We start from the raw sequence: 19500 nt of genomic DNA, 5'->3' as shown, positions 1-19500 counted from the left end.
AAATATCGCACTCGAGCTTTCACTGGGTGTGTGTTTGCTGCCTCTAAATGGGAGGCTGGAGAGAGCATTATAGGATCCAATCATTTCTGCCTCCAATGCTGTGGCTGGGTTATCTGGGGATTGTTCAGACCATCAATGAATTGTGACTGGAGTGTTTGCCCAATAAAAAAATAAATTGGAAGTATGGAAGCTCAATTCCTCCCTGGCATTTGCTAAGCTACAGAGCCGAAAGCTATATACGTGGGTTCTTGGGGTGCCACAGCAGGGATGAAACATATTTGTTTATTTCTTTGAAATTTCTTTGGAATAAGTATTGAGCAATTTCTAAAGTAGTATAAGCATTTAGGTAACATATTCATTTTAATGGTGTTTGCTCTGCCCAGAAGGGTGAGAAGCAAGGCATTTTTGTTTGTTTGTCCAGAATAGGTTCTAAATTGAGTTGCTCAAAGTCTTTTAGATTTCTATTATGTTAAATACCAAGATAAGTAAACTCTGATACCCACTGCAGTGAGGCTACGGAGACTTATAATAGCATTTGAGGGTCAATGGGGAGAATGACAGATTTATCACAGTTGACTTTAAAGTCGAAACGTACCATACAATTTAATTGAAGAAAGTGCCGAGACTAGGTATGGACCTGGATAGATAGAGCAAAAGGTTGTCCGCATAGAGTGAGGCTTTCTCTGTGCAGGAACCATAACTTAGGCCATGTATTTGTTCATTTGTTTTAAGCAGTATAGCCAGTGGTTTAACTGCTATCGCGAACAGCATTGGAGACAGAGAGAACCCCTGCATCATTCCCCTAGAACAGGCATGAGCAAACTTGGTCCTCCAGCTGTTAAGTAACTACAAGTCCCACCATGCATTGCAGGAGTCTGACAGCCACAGTCATGACTCATAAAGGCAAATGCATTGTGGGACTTGTAGTTCCGTAACAGCTGGAGGGCCGAGTTTGCCCATGCCTGCCCTATAAAGTGCAAAGGTAGGAGAGATGTCGGTGCCAGTGCGAACCTTGGCCTTTGGTGTGTAGTGTTGGTTAAACATCACATTTTGGTGTTCACTAATGTCAACGCAAATTTACCGCAAACGTTTTTGAACCGGCCGTTCACAGCGGGCTCCATAGACTTTAATGGGCAGGCGAACTTCCAAACTTTCAGGGCACCTCTGCAGCCACAATTTATTTTTAAAAAAAGTGTACCGAAACCCGAACATTGGCATGGCGGAGGAGGGTCAACTGCAAAATAGTTGCCAAAAAATACGTATTTTGCGAAAACATTTTTTTAATGGTAATTTCTGAGGTTTAATGGCTGCCAATGTTAGCGGTTAATAGCAAATGTACATGCTAAAAACATCAAATTTACAGGAAATGTTAAAGAGGACAAGGTGAACAAGGGGAAACAATTCAAAAAGACCTTGAGAAAATCAATGGTAGAATTAGAGGAAACAAAGTCTATATTTCAATGGAGTAAAATTACAGATAATGTATTAACATGTATATAAATGTATTTTTTATATATATATATATATATATGTTCAGAGTGGGGAAAATAAAAAAAAATGATGTGGGGTCCCCCCTCCTGAGCCTCTTTAACCCCTTGTCCTCCATGCAGACTGGAATATCCAGAATATGTAGCCCTGGATGGAGGGGCTTCACACTCTGAGCTATACCAGCACACATGGTCCATGCTATAAGTGGGCTCTAGGGGATGGGGGGGGGGGGCGAGCTCGGTGCCTCAGGAGGAGGTGAGGGGTGATGATACCCTGGAGGGGTTCAGAGTGGCATTTGGGAGTTCCTCTTTAAAGGGACACTAAAGGCTACAAAAACATTTTTTGAGTTTTACTCACCTGGGGCTTCCACCAGCCCAATGCAGCTGTCTGGAAGTAGCTGCCGGCGGGTACAAAAGGATCTGAGCGAGACTGCGAGGGCACCGGACAACTGCAGGGGGCTACTGGAAGCCCCAGGTGAGTAAAACTCTTTTTTTTTGTAGCCTTAAGTGACCTTTAAGTAGGGGACCCCCAGATGCCAGCTACCCCCTCCCCCCCAGGAGAAATGAGTATAGGGGTATATAGTACCCCTTACCCATTTCTGAAAAGGGTAAAATGAATAAAAATCCCCGAATCGCTGGGCATTCCCTTCTTTTGATCTATGTAAATTTACACTACCGATACGATGATATATTATCTGTCATTTAACTGCAAAAAAAAAACAAAAAACAATTTTAACATCGATTCTCTCAAAAAACTACAAGGTATTTTTGAATTTAAAAAATCCCCTTGTTTCCATTATTCTCCTTAATATACCGTAAAAAATGTTGTGATTCTAACATGTGTTGGGGCTTTGCTACTAACCGCTAAAGTTAGCAGCCATTGATTTCAGTGTTATATGCAAACTTTTGGACATGAAAATTCATAGTAAATGCAAAAGGTGAGCATTCTGAACTGCCAGCCAGCAAACATATTTGTCAGGCTGGGTTCACATATGACAGTGATGGCTAACCTTGGCACTCCAGCTGTGACAAAAACTACAAATCCCATCATGCCTCTGCCTCCCGAGTTATGCTTAGAGCTGTCATAGTATTGCAATGCCTCCTGGGACTTGTAGTTCCACCACAGCTGGAGTGCCAAGGTTAGCCATCACTGACATATGACATAGCGTGAAAGGCTGCGTTTTATGTCGCATTTTATGGTAATGTTGTGTGATTTTTTTTTATTGTTTTTACTGCATTTTCGATGCGTTTTGCATGCGTTTTAATGCGTTTGCTGTTCTCATAGACAAAACACATATGCATTTTGTATGCGGTTTCCATGCGTTCTTATATTTCCATTTATGCAAATCACTTGGAAGACAGCAGGAAGCAAAAATACAGTTAAAAAAAAAAAATCTGAAAAAAACGCATATGAAAACGCATGGAAAACGCATGAAAAATGCATACCATTGCGTTCCCATTGACTTTCATTATGTTTGTTTTGGTAGCTTTCCTGCATAATATGCAACAAAACAAGCGTTTTTGAAAATGCAGGTTTAAAAACGCATAGAAAATGCATATGCCTTTTTTGTGGAACTCCGCTTACCGATATTCGTTAATTTTAAGGCAATTAGAACTTCAGAAGACTTACACCTAATGAGTCAATCAGAGAACGCAAACATTTTTGTGAAAGCGGTAACAGTAATCGGCTTTGGCGGTAAATGGAATTCCCACGTAAGCCAAAATCGGCATTTACAACCATCCCTAGCCAGGGTCAGTCCTATGTGGCCAGACTGAGGGGTCAGCAGGGCCGGATTTGCGCACAGGCCTCCTAGGCTTGTGCCTAGGGCGGGGCGGGGCTTGGGGCGGGTCATCCCACCGGTTGTTGCAGAGTCGGCAGCTTACTACAGTTACGTGTCCCCGCAGCATGGTCTGTCTTTCCGTCTTGGGGTTATACATGTCGGCTGTTATCTGGCTCCGCCCCTCCGCTCGGCATTATGGGGGGAACTGGAAGCAGAGAGGAGATGGATCGCTCGAGCCTCGAGGAGAAGAAGAAGAAGGGAGACAGCCTTATTCTAGACAGCCTTGCAGCCAGGGAGGAGTAACTATGCCTAACTGCAGGCAGCTGAGAGGGCGCACGATTGCCAGGTATGTGTAAAAAGCACATACTGGCACTAAAATGCTTAATTATCTCGGGATGCCTGTGAAATGTAAACAGGCACAGTAACTTTGCAGACAGCGTGTGCTGGAACTACACGCACTCTGTGAAGCCAGAGTGCCTGTGATAGCTGTGCATTACAATCCTCCCGCACTCTCGTCTTCCTACACACAGCTGAACTTAACCTTTCTCCCTGAATTTATGAGGACAGTGTTAGAGGTGAGAGAAGGGCACATCGGGGAATGCAGGCTTTATCTTTAATTGTGAGGAATTGTTAAGCCCCCAAAGTATGCTGAATAATATACAGGTGCGTGAAACATGTTTAAAGCATAGGACTGCAACATGGGTAATGTGTACAGATTCACTGAACACTCTGTATTCACTATTACATGTGTATAGTACATAATAAGATCATGCTGTCTGTTTTCTCTCATTTTCTATGCTCACTCTGTCCACCCTCACTCCCACCCTCTCTTTCTGTCTCTCTGACTACCATCTCTTTCTCTGCCCACTTTTCCTCCCTTGCTTTCTCTACTCAACTGTCCAGGATTTATTTTTGCTTCCTTTCCATACAAAGAGCAAAGTGTACCTGAGAAACACAAGAAAAAAACAATATACATACCTGGTGCTTCCTCCAGCCCCTTCCACGCCGATTGCTCCATCGCCATCCTCCTCTGCCTCCTGGATCATCCAAAACTGGCCTCACAAAGTGCGCCAGTCAATGCAGGCGCAGTCCAGCCACGCGCAGGCTCAGAACACTCCCGGCCACGTGGACGTGTTTGCAGCAAGGCCATGTATGTGTGTATGTGCAGTATGCCCCAGACCAAAGGATTTTGCAGTGCCAATTCCAGATGTTGCAGGAGGACAGTGAGGGAGCAATTGGCATGGAGGGGGCTGGAGGAATGTCTTCTCCACTCCCCATTTCAACTTTAGTTTAAGTTGGGACACTACAAGGTAGATAGTAGCATTTTGCACTACTATGTATTTATATATAGCACTGACATCTTCTGCAGCACAGTACAGAGTACATAGTCATGTCACTCACTGTCCTCAGAGGAGCTCACACTCTAATCCTACCGTAGTCCTATGTCCTACCATATTATTATTATGTATTTATATAGCACTGACATCTTCTGCAGCACTTTACAGAGTACATAGTCATGTCACTGACTGTCCTCAGAGGAGCTCACAATCTAATCCTGCCAGATCATTGTCTAATGCCAGGAATACACGGAGCATTTCCACGGCTCGATCGAGCCATTAGATGGCTCGATTGATCATTTCCGACGAGTCCAATCACCCGCTGGATCAATGCCACGCTCGATACCGTGAGTGGGACAATAGAAAAAGATAAGGAAAACAAGCCGAAGATAAGAGAATCACCCGCGGGGACGAGCGGGAATCGATCCGGCGGCATAATCGAGCCGCGGAAACGTCTCGTGTATTCCCGGCATAAGACCAATTGTGTTGGGGAATTAATTAACAAGGGCCCATTCACACTAGAAATCGCTAAACGCTAACGCAAAACGCTGAACGTTTTTCTGGCGTTTTTCCTAGCGTTTTTTAACTGTATGGAGAGCGTTTTTGCAGCGATTAGCGTTTTGCGTTTTCTAGTTCAATTCAAATACTTTTATTGATACGCTAATCACTCCAGAATCGTTCAGAAAACACTGCATGCAACGCTTTTGCGTTTCAGCAAAACGCTAAACGCTTAGATGAGAACACTTCCATACACTTTCATTGTGCACACGTTTTTCAAATCGCTAGCGATTTTCAACAAAGCTGAAATCGCTCTGAAAACGCACAAGTGTGAATGGGCCCTAAGTGTGTTTTGGGGATATAGGGGGGAAATATAATTACCACACCCTGCTACATTACTAGCACATGTGCAGGCTTCGTTTAGACTCAGGAGGGCGGTTGATGAAAGCGGGCCTTGGGCACTGGAAAGCCCAAATCCGGCCCTGGGGGTCAGCATGATGGGGTGGGGGCTGAAGTCTGTGGAGGCTGCCACTGCCAAGTGGGGAGCCCCATGCTGCTGACCGATGGAGCATGGACCGCTCAAGTGGCTCGGTAGCCAGCAGCTGTGGGCCGGGGGGGCGGGGGTCTGGGCTAGACTAGCACTGGTGGGCCTGGCTGCCCCGGGGACTGGGGTTATTATGGCTTGGCTACCAAGGGGTCTAGGGGATCACAGTAAATTTGCATTATTCCTATAAGCGCTGCCGACATTTGTTTTCATAGGTTTTTAAAGCAACTATGGAGGACTGAGAAGCTCTCAATTGTACCAACAGCTTATTGAAATCATTCATAATATTCCTATCCTCCAGCGCCACCTAGTGATGCAAGCGTAAATCAACACATCTAGAACCGTTGGTAGCCTGCCGATGACCTATTGATTTTAGAGAGACATACTAATCCTGAAGCAGGAAATTATTTACATACATTATTTACGTACATTGTCTTGTCACCTTACTGTCCTTCAGAAAGGCTCACAATCTACCATATTTTAGTGGGGAGAAAAATTCAACATGTCTTTGTCACGGTCTCATCTACGGCCTTCGTGCAATCGCATAAAAATGCACACAAAGGTGTGAGGGAGAGTTCCTCTTTAGGCTCCCAGCCTCACTTAAAGAAAATCAAAAATAAAAATATTCTGCATGTTCGAGCCAGTCACCACTATAAGAAATGGGTTGGGGTTTATTTCCTCCAGCAGAGGGTGCCATAAAAACTCCACAGCAGATTCACTTTACAGTCATTGTTCTCCAGAGGGAGCCCCATAAACCCTAAACCAGAGCCACCTCATATCCTCCAAGATCTACTACTAGGAATATTGATAAGGGGATGCATGGACTAGAAAACCAGACCCCCAGTCATATATTCCTTCCTTACTCAATAAATCATTTTTCTGCGGATGCTGGCCATGTCAAAATAATCAGATAACTATAAGATATGATTTGAGTGTGGCTGAACCACCCAGCATGTGTCTAGCAACTTCCTGCACCAAGATCCAGGGTGCTCAGAAATTAAATAGCTCAATATACCTGTTTTTAGACTCTAAATAAAGCAGAGAATGCCAGGAATACGCCTGTATAATTTTCTGCGGGATCCAATCAACTGATGCCGAGATATGGGCCATTTCAGATATTTCATATTCTTTCCTGCCTGACATGACAGAGGGTGGAGCTGGGGGCATGTAGCAGAACGGCCCATCTCCCATTACCATCTCCACCCTCCAGCAGAGAAAGGATAAATGGCTGGACACACACAGGCTGTGGGATAGTTTCCAGCCATCCAGTGCTCAATGGCTTCAGGATTACCTCAGGGTCTGAGGCTGAATGGTAAACTGTGGCGAAGCAAACAGGAATTGGACCGCATTCCGTCATTGTCTTATATTCTGAATGTTTGATTAGTGGACCTCAGCTGAGGCAGCCTGCACAGCTGTTTATCCCCCTCCTAAGTGCGGTCCTGGAGTTGAGGAGAGCCGCTGGTCACATGCTGCTGCAGTGCAGAGCAGCAGGTACTATTCATATATACAGGAGATTGTGGCCGTTGATGTGTCCCAAATGGATGCCACAGACAGGTAGAGAACCGGAGTTCAGCCTGCTTGGCTGGAGCAGGGATGGTCGTAGTCAGCCATCTTCGCTACGCTGTAACTATGCGTAGTCCTACGCGATTACGCTTCTCAAACTACGGTTTCCAAATCAGAAACTTTGCTACGTTTGCATTTCGTAGACTACGCGTTAAAATACAGAAACTTTGCGTAGTGTGAAGCGTAGTGTATACGGACGCTTATGCGGAAAAATTTACGCAATAATACGCTAAATATGCGCATGGGTGAACTAATATATGCGTACATTCCACCTTCCAATGCGGAATTGTATGCATATAGAAGGGAAATAATATTTCTGCGCATGCGCAATGACCCGTATAGACGCAGTTCCCGCACACGTAGTTGACTTCGCAATACAGACGTCAACTACACGTAGCGGGCAAAGCTTCGCATAGCGGGACTACGACTACTCGGAAATACATACGCAAAGTTTTTAAACTTAATTTATGAACTACGATGCGTAGTTGCAGACTGGGCATGGTTTTGGTGCAGAGTGCAGCGGAAGCCATTATTACCGATCCAGGACCCAGCCGGAGAGTCCTCCATCTGCTTCTTCATCTTCAACACTGACATGCTCTGATCCCTGTCTTGTTACTTCCTGGTCTGGTGCCCTCTTATTGCATGACCTCCGGCGGCTCACATGCATGGTCTTCAGTTTGCAAGTGCTGTGCAACCAGCCAATCACCATGTGGCTTCAGACCTATGTTATGTGGCAGGGACTGAAGCCGCCTAGTGATTGGCTGGCACATGTAAATTGAAAACTGAATAGGAAGTGAAAAGGACCTATATCATTGCTGGAAGCAGGTAATGTATAACGCTTTGCTGCTGCTCTGTACAGGACCCCCCAGCTCTCTGGCCCACTTGTAATGGTGGGGTTCACAACCACTGCCTCTCTGTACAGACAGACACAGAACATTTATATCGCACTTTTCTCCTGGCGGACTCAAAGCGCCAGAGCTGCAGCCACTAGGGTGCACTCTAAAGGCAGTAGCAGTGTTAAGGAGACTTGCCCAAGGTCTCCTACTGAATAGGTGCTGGCTGACTGAACAGGCAGAGCCGAGACTTGAACCCAGGTCGCCTTTGTCAGAGGCAGAGCCCTTAACCAGCACACCAGCAAAAGCTGGACCCCCAGGTCCCAGATTACCCTCAGGGTGGTGGTGAGGGTGGTGGTGGGGGTGAGGGTGGTGGTGGTGGCCGTAAGGGTGGTGGTGGTCGCGTCCACTGCCGCTCTGTACAGGAACCCTCAGGTTCACCTCACGATGGTAGATGTTGTGTCTGCAGCCACTCTGTACAGGAACCCCCTTTTTCCTTTCCCAGAATGCACACAGATTATTTTGAAAACACAAAACAACACTTTGCAGACTGAAATCAATGTTTATTTGCATATGATGTGTGATGTAAGATGTCTCCTCCAGTTCAGAGTAAATGCTGCTGTGGTCTTTTCTGAAGCATAATTTCCTGTGACATCACACGCCACGCCCTGGCCTGCTGTGACCTCTTCTCACACGGCATAATTTCCTGTGACATCACAAGCGCAGCCTCCTGGCCTACTGTGGCCTCACACTGTGGACAAGAGACAGGGACAACACTGAGTATTAGTTTACATCACAGGTGTCATTATTCAATATGGAGATGTATGAAAAACATGACCTACCTAGCCCAGGGAATATTATAACTATTGCATAACTCCCGTCTTGTCTACTAACTCCAATGGTGAACAGTAAAAAAGAGTTTGTGGTATCTTACTTATGTATATAATGTAGTCTCAGCCTATTTCATTCCCATCAGCTTCTGCACCATAGAAGGTAAGTGGTGTATACAGTGAGGTTTCAGCTGTGTATGTGGATCTCGTTGGGCGATGTTGGACCTCCATTCACAGAAAGTGTCCCAGAGCCAATAGCTGAGCTGTTGGAGCAACCATGGATGATGGTCTCCCCTTTGCTGGAAATCTCCACCTATTACCCCAGTTATCATAATTTCTGCCTGCATGTGTGGCAGGTGCTGAGGACTCCTCCACCACCACCGGGGGAGAGATCTGAAGCCACCCATAGTCCAGAGTGGTGCCTGGGAGTGATTAGCACAAATGCTGCAAAATCCTAATGTTACTTATGAAATTGTAATGTGAAATTTTGAGAAAAAAATAATTATATTTCATTTCGTACAGGAACTGTAATTTCACAATTTTGCGTAATTTTCATGTAATTTGGTGCCAAATTTAGTGGTTAATAACAAAGACCCCATGAACATAATTATATGAATATATTAACACTAGAAGAGGGCTTTGATTTGCTCTTCCTACTTGGCTTTTTAAGCCTCTGATTGGCTGGTTGTGGTCATGGGACACAAAGTCATGCTATAAGCTCACCTGATGTCTCATAGACTGGCTTCCTTAATGGATGTACAAAATACAGTATCCAGAACAGTACGGTTATCCAGAACTCCACTAACCAGCAGTCATAACCTACCAGCAAAAATCACCGGCAGCACTCACAGTGGTGAAGGCCAACTTCTTAGGCTGCTTGTGGGGCTCTGCTGTGCTTATAGACTGGGGTCCATGCCATGTTTGCTTTATTCAATAAACTCATTTTCAATAAACTACTCTTGTCCGGCATCAGCTGATCCCCATCCGTGAAGTATAACCAATACTGTACTGTAATAGTCAGTCAGTCAGTGCTGCCTTCTTTACCACCAATTACATAGTTACATAGTTATTTTGGTTGTAAAAAGACATACGTCCATCGAGTTCAACCAGTATAAAGTACAACACCAGCCTGCTCCCTCACATATCCCTGTTGATCCAGAGGAAGGCAAAAAAAACCCTTACAAGGCATGGTCCAATTAGCCCCTAAAGGGAAAAATTCCTTCCCAACTCCAGATGGCAATCAGATAAAATCTCTGGATCAACATCATTAGGCATTACCTAGTAATTGTAGCCATGGATGTCTTTCAACGCAAGGAAAGCATCTAAGCCCCCTTTAAATGCAGGTATAGAGTTTGCCATAATGACTTCCTGTGGCAATGCATTCCACATCTTAATCACTCTTACTGTAAAGAACCCTTTCCTAAATAAATGGCTAAACCGTTTTTCCTCCATGCGCAGATCATGTCCTCTAGTCCTTTGAGAAGGCCTAGGGACAAAAAGCTCATCCGCCAAGCTATTATATTTCCCTCTGATGTATTTATACATGTTAATTAGATCTCCTCTAAGGCGTCTTTTCTCTAGACTAAATAAACCCAGTTTATCTAACCTTTCTCGATAAGTGAGACCTTCCATCCCACGTATCAATTTTGTTGCTGGTCTCTGCACCTGCTCTAAAACTGCAATATCTTTTTTGTAATGTGGTGCCCAGAACTGAATTCCATATTCCAGATGTGGCCTTACTAGAGAGTTAAACAGGGGCTATATTATGCTCGCATCTCGAGTTTTTATTTCCCTTTGAATATCAGAGATGGAGGGTAGAATGGTCGGCACCAAATGCTGGCTTCAGAATAAGGTTGTGCTCTTGTAGAAGAATTCAGCATGTACTATAGAGAGGAGACAGAGCAGCGATCCTGCTCATTGGGGATTTATTAGTGGTTACACAAACACTACAGGCACACCAGGTAAAGAACAGATAGAGATACCGGCCTTACAGCCTTTTTGCGGTATTACACCTTCCTTCAGAGACCAAAAAGAAATCCTTTTTGGTCTCTGAGAAAACGGTAATAACTTGAAATGGCTGTAAGGCCGGCATCTCTATCTGTACTTTACCTGCTATGCCTGGAACATTTGTGTAACCACTAATAAACCCTAATGAGGAGGATCGGTGCTACATCTCCTCTCTACAGTACACCACCAATGAACGTGTTCCCTCTCGTTTTTCCTCGGTCACCTTGAATTGGCTTTCATTGCCCATCCTCACATGGACACTCACCTAAGGGTTCTTTGCAGACATACTGGCAGCCAACTAGACAGCACTTCTGCTTCCCTTTACAGCCCATGTCATTCTTGCATTTACGATTCTTCTCCAGCAGGTCGGGGGAGCAAACCATGTGTGAATGTGAGAATCTGGGGCATGTCCCGGGCTTTATTCCTAAATGGATGGAAACATTCCTCATTAGTATCTCAATAGGTTTCATGTCAAGAAACAGTTAGACTGATTTATCATACTTCATTGAACCCAATACAATATTAATGCTTCTTTTGGTGAAATACTTCAGTGTAGGAGGACTGTTACAACAGCGTGTCATGCCTTATAGCCTACTAGAACTGTCTTTGTATTATGGCTTGTTTTGGGTTTGGAGTTTGCAGTAAGTCCAACAGTTATTCTTTGCTGAATCTAGATTTGTCCATATGACTACCGTATAGTGCAAGGTATTGTCTTCCATGGATTTCCACCATCGGTGATGAATCAGCTGGTTGTATTCAGTATTTGAAGGACCTCTAATGCCACTGCTCTGACACCCAGCTAGTTTTATTAGGAAGATTCTCCCAAGCGCTTTATTGCCACTACGAGGAAAATGGTCTTAATGCTGATGTTATAATTAGAAGATTTGGGGGGGAGAACACCAATGCATGTCCAGTAGCATTTCCTGTATCTGTAACAATAGTGTGCTACATTGATGCAGGAGTTTTTGCACCCATTATTTGGCTCCATGCACAGTCTGCCCACTCTCAGCCATAGTACACTATACAAGCCACACATATTACTATTATTTGCTGCTCAGGATCATCGGAGACCCTAATGATGCTCCCACTGGCCACAATCTGAAGTGGTGGCATCTGAGGGCATCATTCACTGATCCAAACTCCACTGTGGCCACCAGTGTTGCCGAACAGTGTGCACCATTCTGCACTGCTGTGTGTACAGCTCTTAAAATAAATATTCAACTGAAACAATGGAGGTATTTATAAGGAAGTTAAAACACATAAGGCTTGATTAATCAATCTATAGCAGCTTAATGAGCAGTAGTGCGAGCTATGCACGCCTTACATAGCAGCGCTCGTTGCCATGTAAGGAGTGTGCCTTCCCTTAGTTACACACATTACTTCCTTAGCAATGTGCGTAACATTAACTGCGGGTAGCCCTGCTTCTGTGACATTGTTATGTAAATTAATACAGACGGGGCCGCGAGTGAAGTATGGTGGTAGCGATACTTCACAGTAGCAGGATCACCCGCAGTTAATGTTACGCACATTAGCTAAGGAAGCAATGAGCGTAACTAAGAAAGGCACGCTCCTTACATGTCATCAAGCGCTGCTATATAAGGCGCGCATAGCGCACACTACACAACATTAAGCTGCACTGCTTTAGCAGCGCAGCTTGATGAATCAAGCCTATTGACCCTTATATAAAGAGGAAATTTAACGCAAAATTGAACTTCACCCTACTCAGTAGCTTCTGGCTCAGGGCCTGGATTTACCATAAGGCACTGTAGGCATGTGCCTACAGGCGCCTGATGTTGGAAAGGCGGCTCATTCCCCTCCCCGAGTGCCTCCTACCCCAGCACAGTGAAAAGGAGAGGTTACTAACCCAGCTCTCTGCATTCCACTGACAAGATAACCCTTCCGCCTCGGGCATCTTTTTCTACCTAACACTTGGGGCACCTCTAGCCACTTAGTATTAGGTTGTCAGTACCCTCAATATTAAGGGGCACCTGTGGGTAACTACGTTGGTCAGAGGTGACAGCTGGGCCAGCCAGCATATGTAAGTTGTGGTTTTGGAGGGGTTTGTGGGTTCATGGAGGGTGAAGTCTAGGGTGCCAGGATATCTGTGCCTATAACCTCCTGTGATGTAAATCCGGGCCTGCATGCATGGAGGGCGGCGTCTAGGGTGCCAGGACATCATTACCTATAGGCTCCTGTGATGTAAATCCGGGCCTGCATGCATGGAGGGCAGAGTCTAGGATGCCAGGACATCTGTGCCTATAGGCTCCTGTGATGTAAATCCTGGCCTGCATGCATGGAGGGCGGAGTCTAGGATGCCAGGACATCTGTGCCTATAGGCTCCTGTGATGTAAATCCAGGCCTGCATGCATGGAGGGCGGAGTCTAGGGTGCCAGGACTGCCTATAGGCTCCTGTGATGTAAATCCTGGCCTGCATGCATGGAGGGCGGAGTCTAGGATGCCAGGACATCTGTGCCTATAGGTTCCTGTGATGTAAATCCTGGCCTGCATGCATGGAGGGCGGAGTCTAGGATGCCAGGACATCTGTGCCTATAGGCTCCTGTGATGTAAATCCAGGCCTGCATGCATGGAGGGCGGAGTCTAGGATGCCAGGACATCAGTACCTATAGGCTCCTGTGAAGTAAATCTGGGCCTGTTCTGGCTTGAAAGAGGAAGTGCAGTAGTGAGTCATGCAATGCAGCTTTCACTACGCCTATGATGTATAATGGAAGGCAGATGTCCCAAAGAATTCTGGGTAAGTTAACCCCCCCCCTATCCCACGGTCACACCTGACGTCATTAGACTTCAATTGAATTCTGAATTCGAGTTCATCTGGACACAGAATTCCACCCCTGCTCACAAAATGACGTGTCGAAAATATAAAAATTAAGCAATTAAAATCAAAATAATAAAACTAAAATTTGCAAGATAGTTATTGACTAGGGAATAGCAGTAGAGTGTTGTACTGTGTTAGCTATCAGTAATAGCAAGACGTTTTGAATCAGGATGATACCATTTATTGGCTAACTTAAGATATTAAGGGCTCGATTCACAAAGCGGTGCTAACCCAGTTAGAGACTTTAGGCGTGATAACCATTTCACCATGCTGGTGAAAAGTTAGTTTAGGCGTGATAAGTTTAGGTGTGATAAGTTTAGGTGTGATAAGTTTAGGCATGATAAGTTTAGATAAGTGTAGATAGCGTGCAAAGTCTCGCACGCAAAGCAGCACCATTAAACTCTATGCGAAGTGCACCAGACTTTGCTAGCGCAAAACTTTTGATCAGCTGTGCACTGCGGTGCTAACCCAGTTGGTGCTTAAACTTATCACGCCTAAACTTATCACACCTAAACTTATCATGCCTAAACTTATCACACCTAAACTTATCACACCTAAACTTATCATGCCTAAACTGAGTTTAGGCGTGATAAAGGGCTTTTCACCAGCGTGCTAACTGTTAGCACCGCTTTGTGAATCAGGCCCTAAGAGTGAGCTTCCAGCTGTGCAGTTTTCGTCAGACTTTGATTGAAGTGTGATGAAGGCTCAGCTGAAAACCTACTCTTAGGGCTCATTCCCACTAGGGGCATTTTTGCCATTTTTAAGAGCTGGCGATTTTCAAAATCGCCCTGAAAGGGCTTGTGCAATGATTCTCTATGAGAAAGTTCACATCTGAGCGGTTCATTTCCGATCCGCTCAGATAAGCGCTGCATGGGCCATTTTTGGGGCGATTCCGCCTCAATGGAAGGCATAGGAAAAACGCAAAATGCTCATAAAATCACGCAATTGCGTGAGCGTGTTTAAGAATAAATACATTGTATTTATTCTTTTCCGGATCAAAGAGTTCACTTCCTGACTTGCGTCACGGAGTGAATTAACAGAAAGCGCCAGGAATCACAAAAAACAAAAAGTGTCGAAAAACGCGCACAGCCACAGGAACGGAGCACAATGTGAATGAGGCCTTTTTCTTTAAGTTAGCCAATAAATGATCTCATCCTGATTCAAAACGTCTTGCTCTGACTAGAGAATGGATTAAGTTCCTTTTTATTAAAAAAAAAAAAAAAAAAAGTGTGACAATCATGAAGAGGTGAGTGAACAGATAGAGGAAAGACTATGGGCTTGATTCACAAAGCGGTGCTAACCTACTTAGCACGTCTAAAGTCTTAAGGCGCGCTAACCAGGGTGCTAAGTAGGTTAGCACCGGATTTCTCAATTGAGAAAACCAGTGCTAACCTACTTAGCATCCTGGTTAGCGCGCCTTAAGACTTTAGACGTGCTAAGTAGGTTAGCACCGCTTTGTGAATCAAGCCCATGTAAGATAAAAATGGATTTAGTAAGGGCCCTTTGTGACCAGACATTGCACAATGGAGATGCACATGCATGCGATTTTTAGTGCATTTCCCTTTGTCTAATCTAGGGATGGTCGGAAATGCCAATTTCCAATTCCATTGTAAATCCGTATTCCGCCATTGCCAATTACCGATTCCGCCTTCCGCTACCAATTTCCGCATTCCAATTCGGAATTTCCGCCGGAAATCACGGAAATTCCGCCCGACTTTAACATCGATTTTCTCAAAAACTATAAGGTTTTTTTGAAAACTTTTTTTTGCATCTTGTTCACAAGATTCTTTTTAATAAACCCTGAAACCCTGGTGTTTCTAGGACTTACGGGGCTTTGCTATTAACTGCTAAAGTCGGCGGATTTTTACTGTAATGTAAAATGCAGAAAATAGGAAGATGCAGATTTTCTGCATTTTATATTACAGTAAAATTCTGCCGAATTTAGCAGTTAATAGCAAAGCCCCCGTAAGTCCTAGAAACACCAAATTTTCAGGGTTTATTAAAAAGAATCTTGTGAACAAGATGCAAAAAAAGTTTAAAAAAAAAACCTTATAGTTTTTCAGAAAATCGATGTTAAAGTCGGGTGAAATTTCCACGATTTTCCACACTTGCATTACCGAGTTCCGCATTCCGAAGCGGAAATGCAATTTCCGATCAGAATTTCGAAAATTGCATTTCCGCGGAATTCGAATGAGCATCCCTAGTCTTATCCGATTGTGTGCATTTCAAGGTGTTTTTGTTAATATTTTCCATGGCTCCTCCTGTCTTTTCTGATAAAATATTATGGCCTAGATAGTTGTAAATCTTAAGCTGGTCATACACATATAGATTTCCCCCTCAATGTTCCAGAACTATGGCGTAATCTCAATATATATATATATAGCTTGAAATTGGACCAATCAATGGAAACCTGAGTCTAGTGTGCTGCATATAGTTGCGTACAGATTCACATAAATTTGCATAAACTTGGGAGATATTTGCATATCATGTGACCATCCTTGATGGTCACATGATAAGCTCAAAGAGGTTTGCCTGTGAGACCTAATTTACTGACATACTTGGGATGTTTTTACATCAATCAAGCGAGGGGGATAGTTTATGCTGGCGTATGTGAAGTCACACGTTAAATGTTAATTTGGTAATCAATCTTTTAGCACAAATAAGTAAAACGCAAGATGAAATATCAGTCTGTGGACATTGAAAAAGAGTTCAAACAAATAAGCTGAATTGATAAAAATAATATTGATATCATTGTCAGAAACTTTGCAGCAAGGGGGTTGCGTTCTCTAGAACATTAATCTAGAATGGTAATTTGATTTTGGCACTCAGTCTTGATCTGGTACTTCCAAACACATCACTCTTTCTGAGCCATAACCTCAGACTTGCCTATCACTGGGGCGGAGTTATCAAAGCCAGCGCAAGCTTATCGACTATTCATTTTGATGGCGGTAGAGGCTGATTATATTTAGGCTGAATATTGTTAAAGGACAACTGAAGTGAGAGTTATATGGTGGCTGCCATATCTATTTCCTTTTAAACAATGCCAGTTGCCAGTCCTGCTGATCTATTTGGCTACAGTAGTGTCTAAATCACAGCAGAAACAAGCATGCAGCTAATCTTGCCAGATCTGACAATAATGTCAGAACACCTGATCTGCTGAATGCTTGTTCAGGGGCTATGGCTGAAAGTATTAGAGGCGGAGGATCAGCAGGACAGCCGGGTAACTGGTATTGCTTAAAAGGAATAAATATGGCAGCCGCCACATACCTCTCACTTCAGTTGTCCTTCGAGTTGCTGTGACCGATATTCTGCTACCTGCTTTGCAATGATGCTTTCATTGGGGTTTTTAGTGGTCATCCCTCTAGATCAGCTATACTAAGTTACCCTTCTCCCTCCTGACTTATTGCCCTAACACCTCCCCTAACGCAAACCCCTTTCCCTAACAGCAGTTCCACCTCTGTAACCTGAACTCCTTACAAATACTGAACCTTCATTTCTCCTCAATGTACAGTCCTTATTTTCATTTAACCCCCATTGTCCTACACCTAGTTGGCTCACACAATCGTCACCCCTCATAGCTGGCCTAACTCTTACCACTATGCCTCCCCTATGGCATGTATGCTCAGGGGCGTATCAGGGTAATATAGCTCCTATGACAAACACTGAAATTGTGCGCCTCAGTAAAGTATCCCCCAATATAGGAAGTGACAGGTGTCCCCCCAGTATAATAAGCCATCTCCAGTATATGCTGTAAGAGATGACCCCCAGTATAAGTAGTCCCCTTCCCCAGTATAAGTAGCGAGAGACATCCTCTAGTATAAGATCAGGTACAAACGCCCAAAAGGCATCCCTCAGTATGGTGTTGGAGCCCAAGGAAAGTGGGGGCAGTCATGGCGCCCATGGTGTTGTGGCGCCCATGGCACAAGCCATGCCTGTACCCCTCTAGATACGCCTCTGCCTATGCTCGCTTCCTGATGCCCTCATTTGCAGATTGGGGGTTCGGTGCTGATGCTGTGGTCTCTCATAGCTGTGTGCTGGCAATCAGCTGCTGTATATTATGTGAAATTGAACGCCTATTGTATATTAATTGTCCTCCAGAGTTTGTCATACTGCAGGGTGTGATGCTATTGCTAGCCTTGTCGTCCTGCAGGGTGTGATGCTATTGCTAGCCTTGTCATACTGCAGGGTGTGATGCTATTGCTAGCCTTGTCATCCTGCAGGGTGTGATGCTATTGCTAGCCTTGTCTTCCTGCAGGGTGTGATGCTATTGCTAGCCTTGTCTTCCTGCAGGGTGTGATGCTATTGCTAGCCTTGTCATCCTGCAGAGTGTGATGCTATTGCTAGCCTTGTCATACTGCAGGGTGTGATGCTATTGCTAGCCTTGTCTTCCTGCAGAGTGTGATGCTATTGCTAGCCTTGTCATACTGCAGGGTGTGATGCTATTGCTAGCCTTGTCATACTGCAGGGTGTGATGCTATTGCTAGCCTTGTCATCCTGCAGGGTGTGATGCTATTGCTAGCCTTGTCATCCTGCAGGGTGTGATGCTATTGCTAGCCGTGTCATCCTGCAGGGTGTGATGCTATTGCTAGCCTTGTCATCCTGCAGGGTGTGATGCTATTGCTAGCCTTGTCATCCTGCAGAGTGTGAGGCTATTGCTAGCCTTGTTTTCCTGCAGAGTGTGAGGCTATTGCTAGCCTTGTCTTCCTGCAGGGTGTGATGCTATTGCTTGCCTTGTCTTCCTGCAGGGTGTGATGCTATTGCTAGCCTTGTCATATTGCGTGATGCTATTGCTAGCCTTGTCATATTGCAGGGTGTGATGCTATTGCTAGCCTTGTCTTCCTGCAGGGTGTGATGCTATTGCTAGCCTTGTCTTCCTGCAGGGTGTGATGCTATTGCTAGCCTTGTCTTCCTGCAGGGTGTGATGCTATTGCTAGCCTTGTCTTCCTGCAGGGTGTGATGCTATTGCTAGCCTTGTCATATTGCAGGGTGTGATGCTATTGCTAGCCTTGTCTTCCTGCAGGGTGTGATGCTATTGCTAGCCTTGTCATATTGCAGGGTGTGATGCTATTGCTAGCCTTGTCATATTGCAGGGTGTGATGCTATTGCTAGCCTTGTCTTCCTGCAGGGTGTGATGCTATTGCTAGCCTTGTCGTCCTGCAGGGTGTGATGCTATTGCTAGCCTTGTCTTCCTGCAGGGTGTGATGCTAATGCTAGCCTTGTCTTCCTGCAGGGTGTGATGCTATTGCTAGCCTTGTCATATTGCAGGGTGTGATGCTATTGCTAGCCTTGTCTTCCTGCAGGGTGTGATGCTATTGCTAGCCTTGTCATACTGCAGGGTGTGATGCTATTGCTAGCCTTGTCATGCTGCAGGGTGTGATGCTATTGCTAGCCTTGTCTTCCTGCAGGGTGTGATGCTATTGCTAGCCTTGTCTTCCTGCAGGGTGTGATGCTATTGCTAGCCTTGTCATACTGCAGGGTGTGATGCTATTGCTAGCCTTGTCATCCTGCAGGGTGTGATGCTATTGCTAGCCTTGTCATCCTGCAGGGTGTGATGCTATTGCCAGCCTTGTCTTCCTGCAGGGTGTGATGCTATTGCTAGCCTTGTCTTCCTGCAGGGTGTGATGCTATTGCTAGCCTTGTCTTCCTGCAGGGTGTGATGCTATTGCTAGCCTTGTCATCCTGCAGGGTGTGATGCTATTGCTAGCCTTGTCTTCCCGCAGGGTGTGATGCTATTGCCAGCCTTGTCTTCCTGCAGGGTGTGATGCTATTGCTAGCCTTGTCTTCCTG

At 44.9% G+C, this 19500-nt stretch overlaps 1 protein-coding gene across 1 annotated transcript in view; it reads right to left on the bottom strand.

Annotated features, from left to right (window-relative positions):
* Positions 1-8585: 8585 nt before the first annotated feature.
* LOC137570306 (WAP four-disulfide core domain protein 8-like) overlaps positions 8586-19500 on the bottom strand; it is a 55377-nt gene continuing 44462 nt past the window's right edge. The window contains exons 4-5 of the mRNA XM_068278943.1: positions 11146-11304; positions 8586-8794 (exon numbers count right to left, since the gene is read on the bottom strand). Coding sequence (XP_068135044.1) covers positions 8790-8794; positions 11146-11304 — 164 coding nt within the window. The 3' untranslated portion in view covers positions 8586-8789. The remainder of the gene's footprint in view (positions 8795-11145; positions 11305-19500) is intronic.

The sequence above is a fragment of the Hyperolius riggenbachi genome, chromosome 4 (genome assembly GCF_040937935.1).
Source record: "Hyperolius riggenbachi isolate aHypRig1 chromosome 4, aHypRig1.pri, whole genome shotgun sequence".
Lineage (NCBI taxonomy): Eukaryota > Metazoa > Chordata > Amphibia > Anura > Hyperoliidae > Hyperolius > Hyperolius riggenbachi.
The sequence above is the reverse complement of the archived record's forward strand: the minus strand, read 5'-3'. Positions and strand labels throughout refer to the sequence as shown.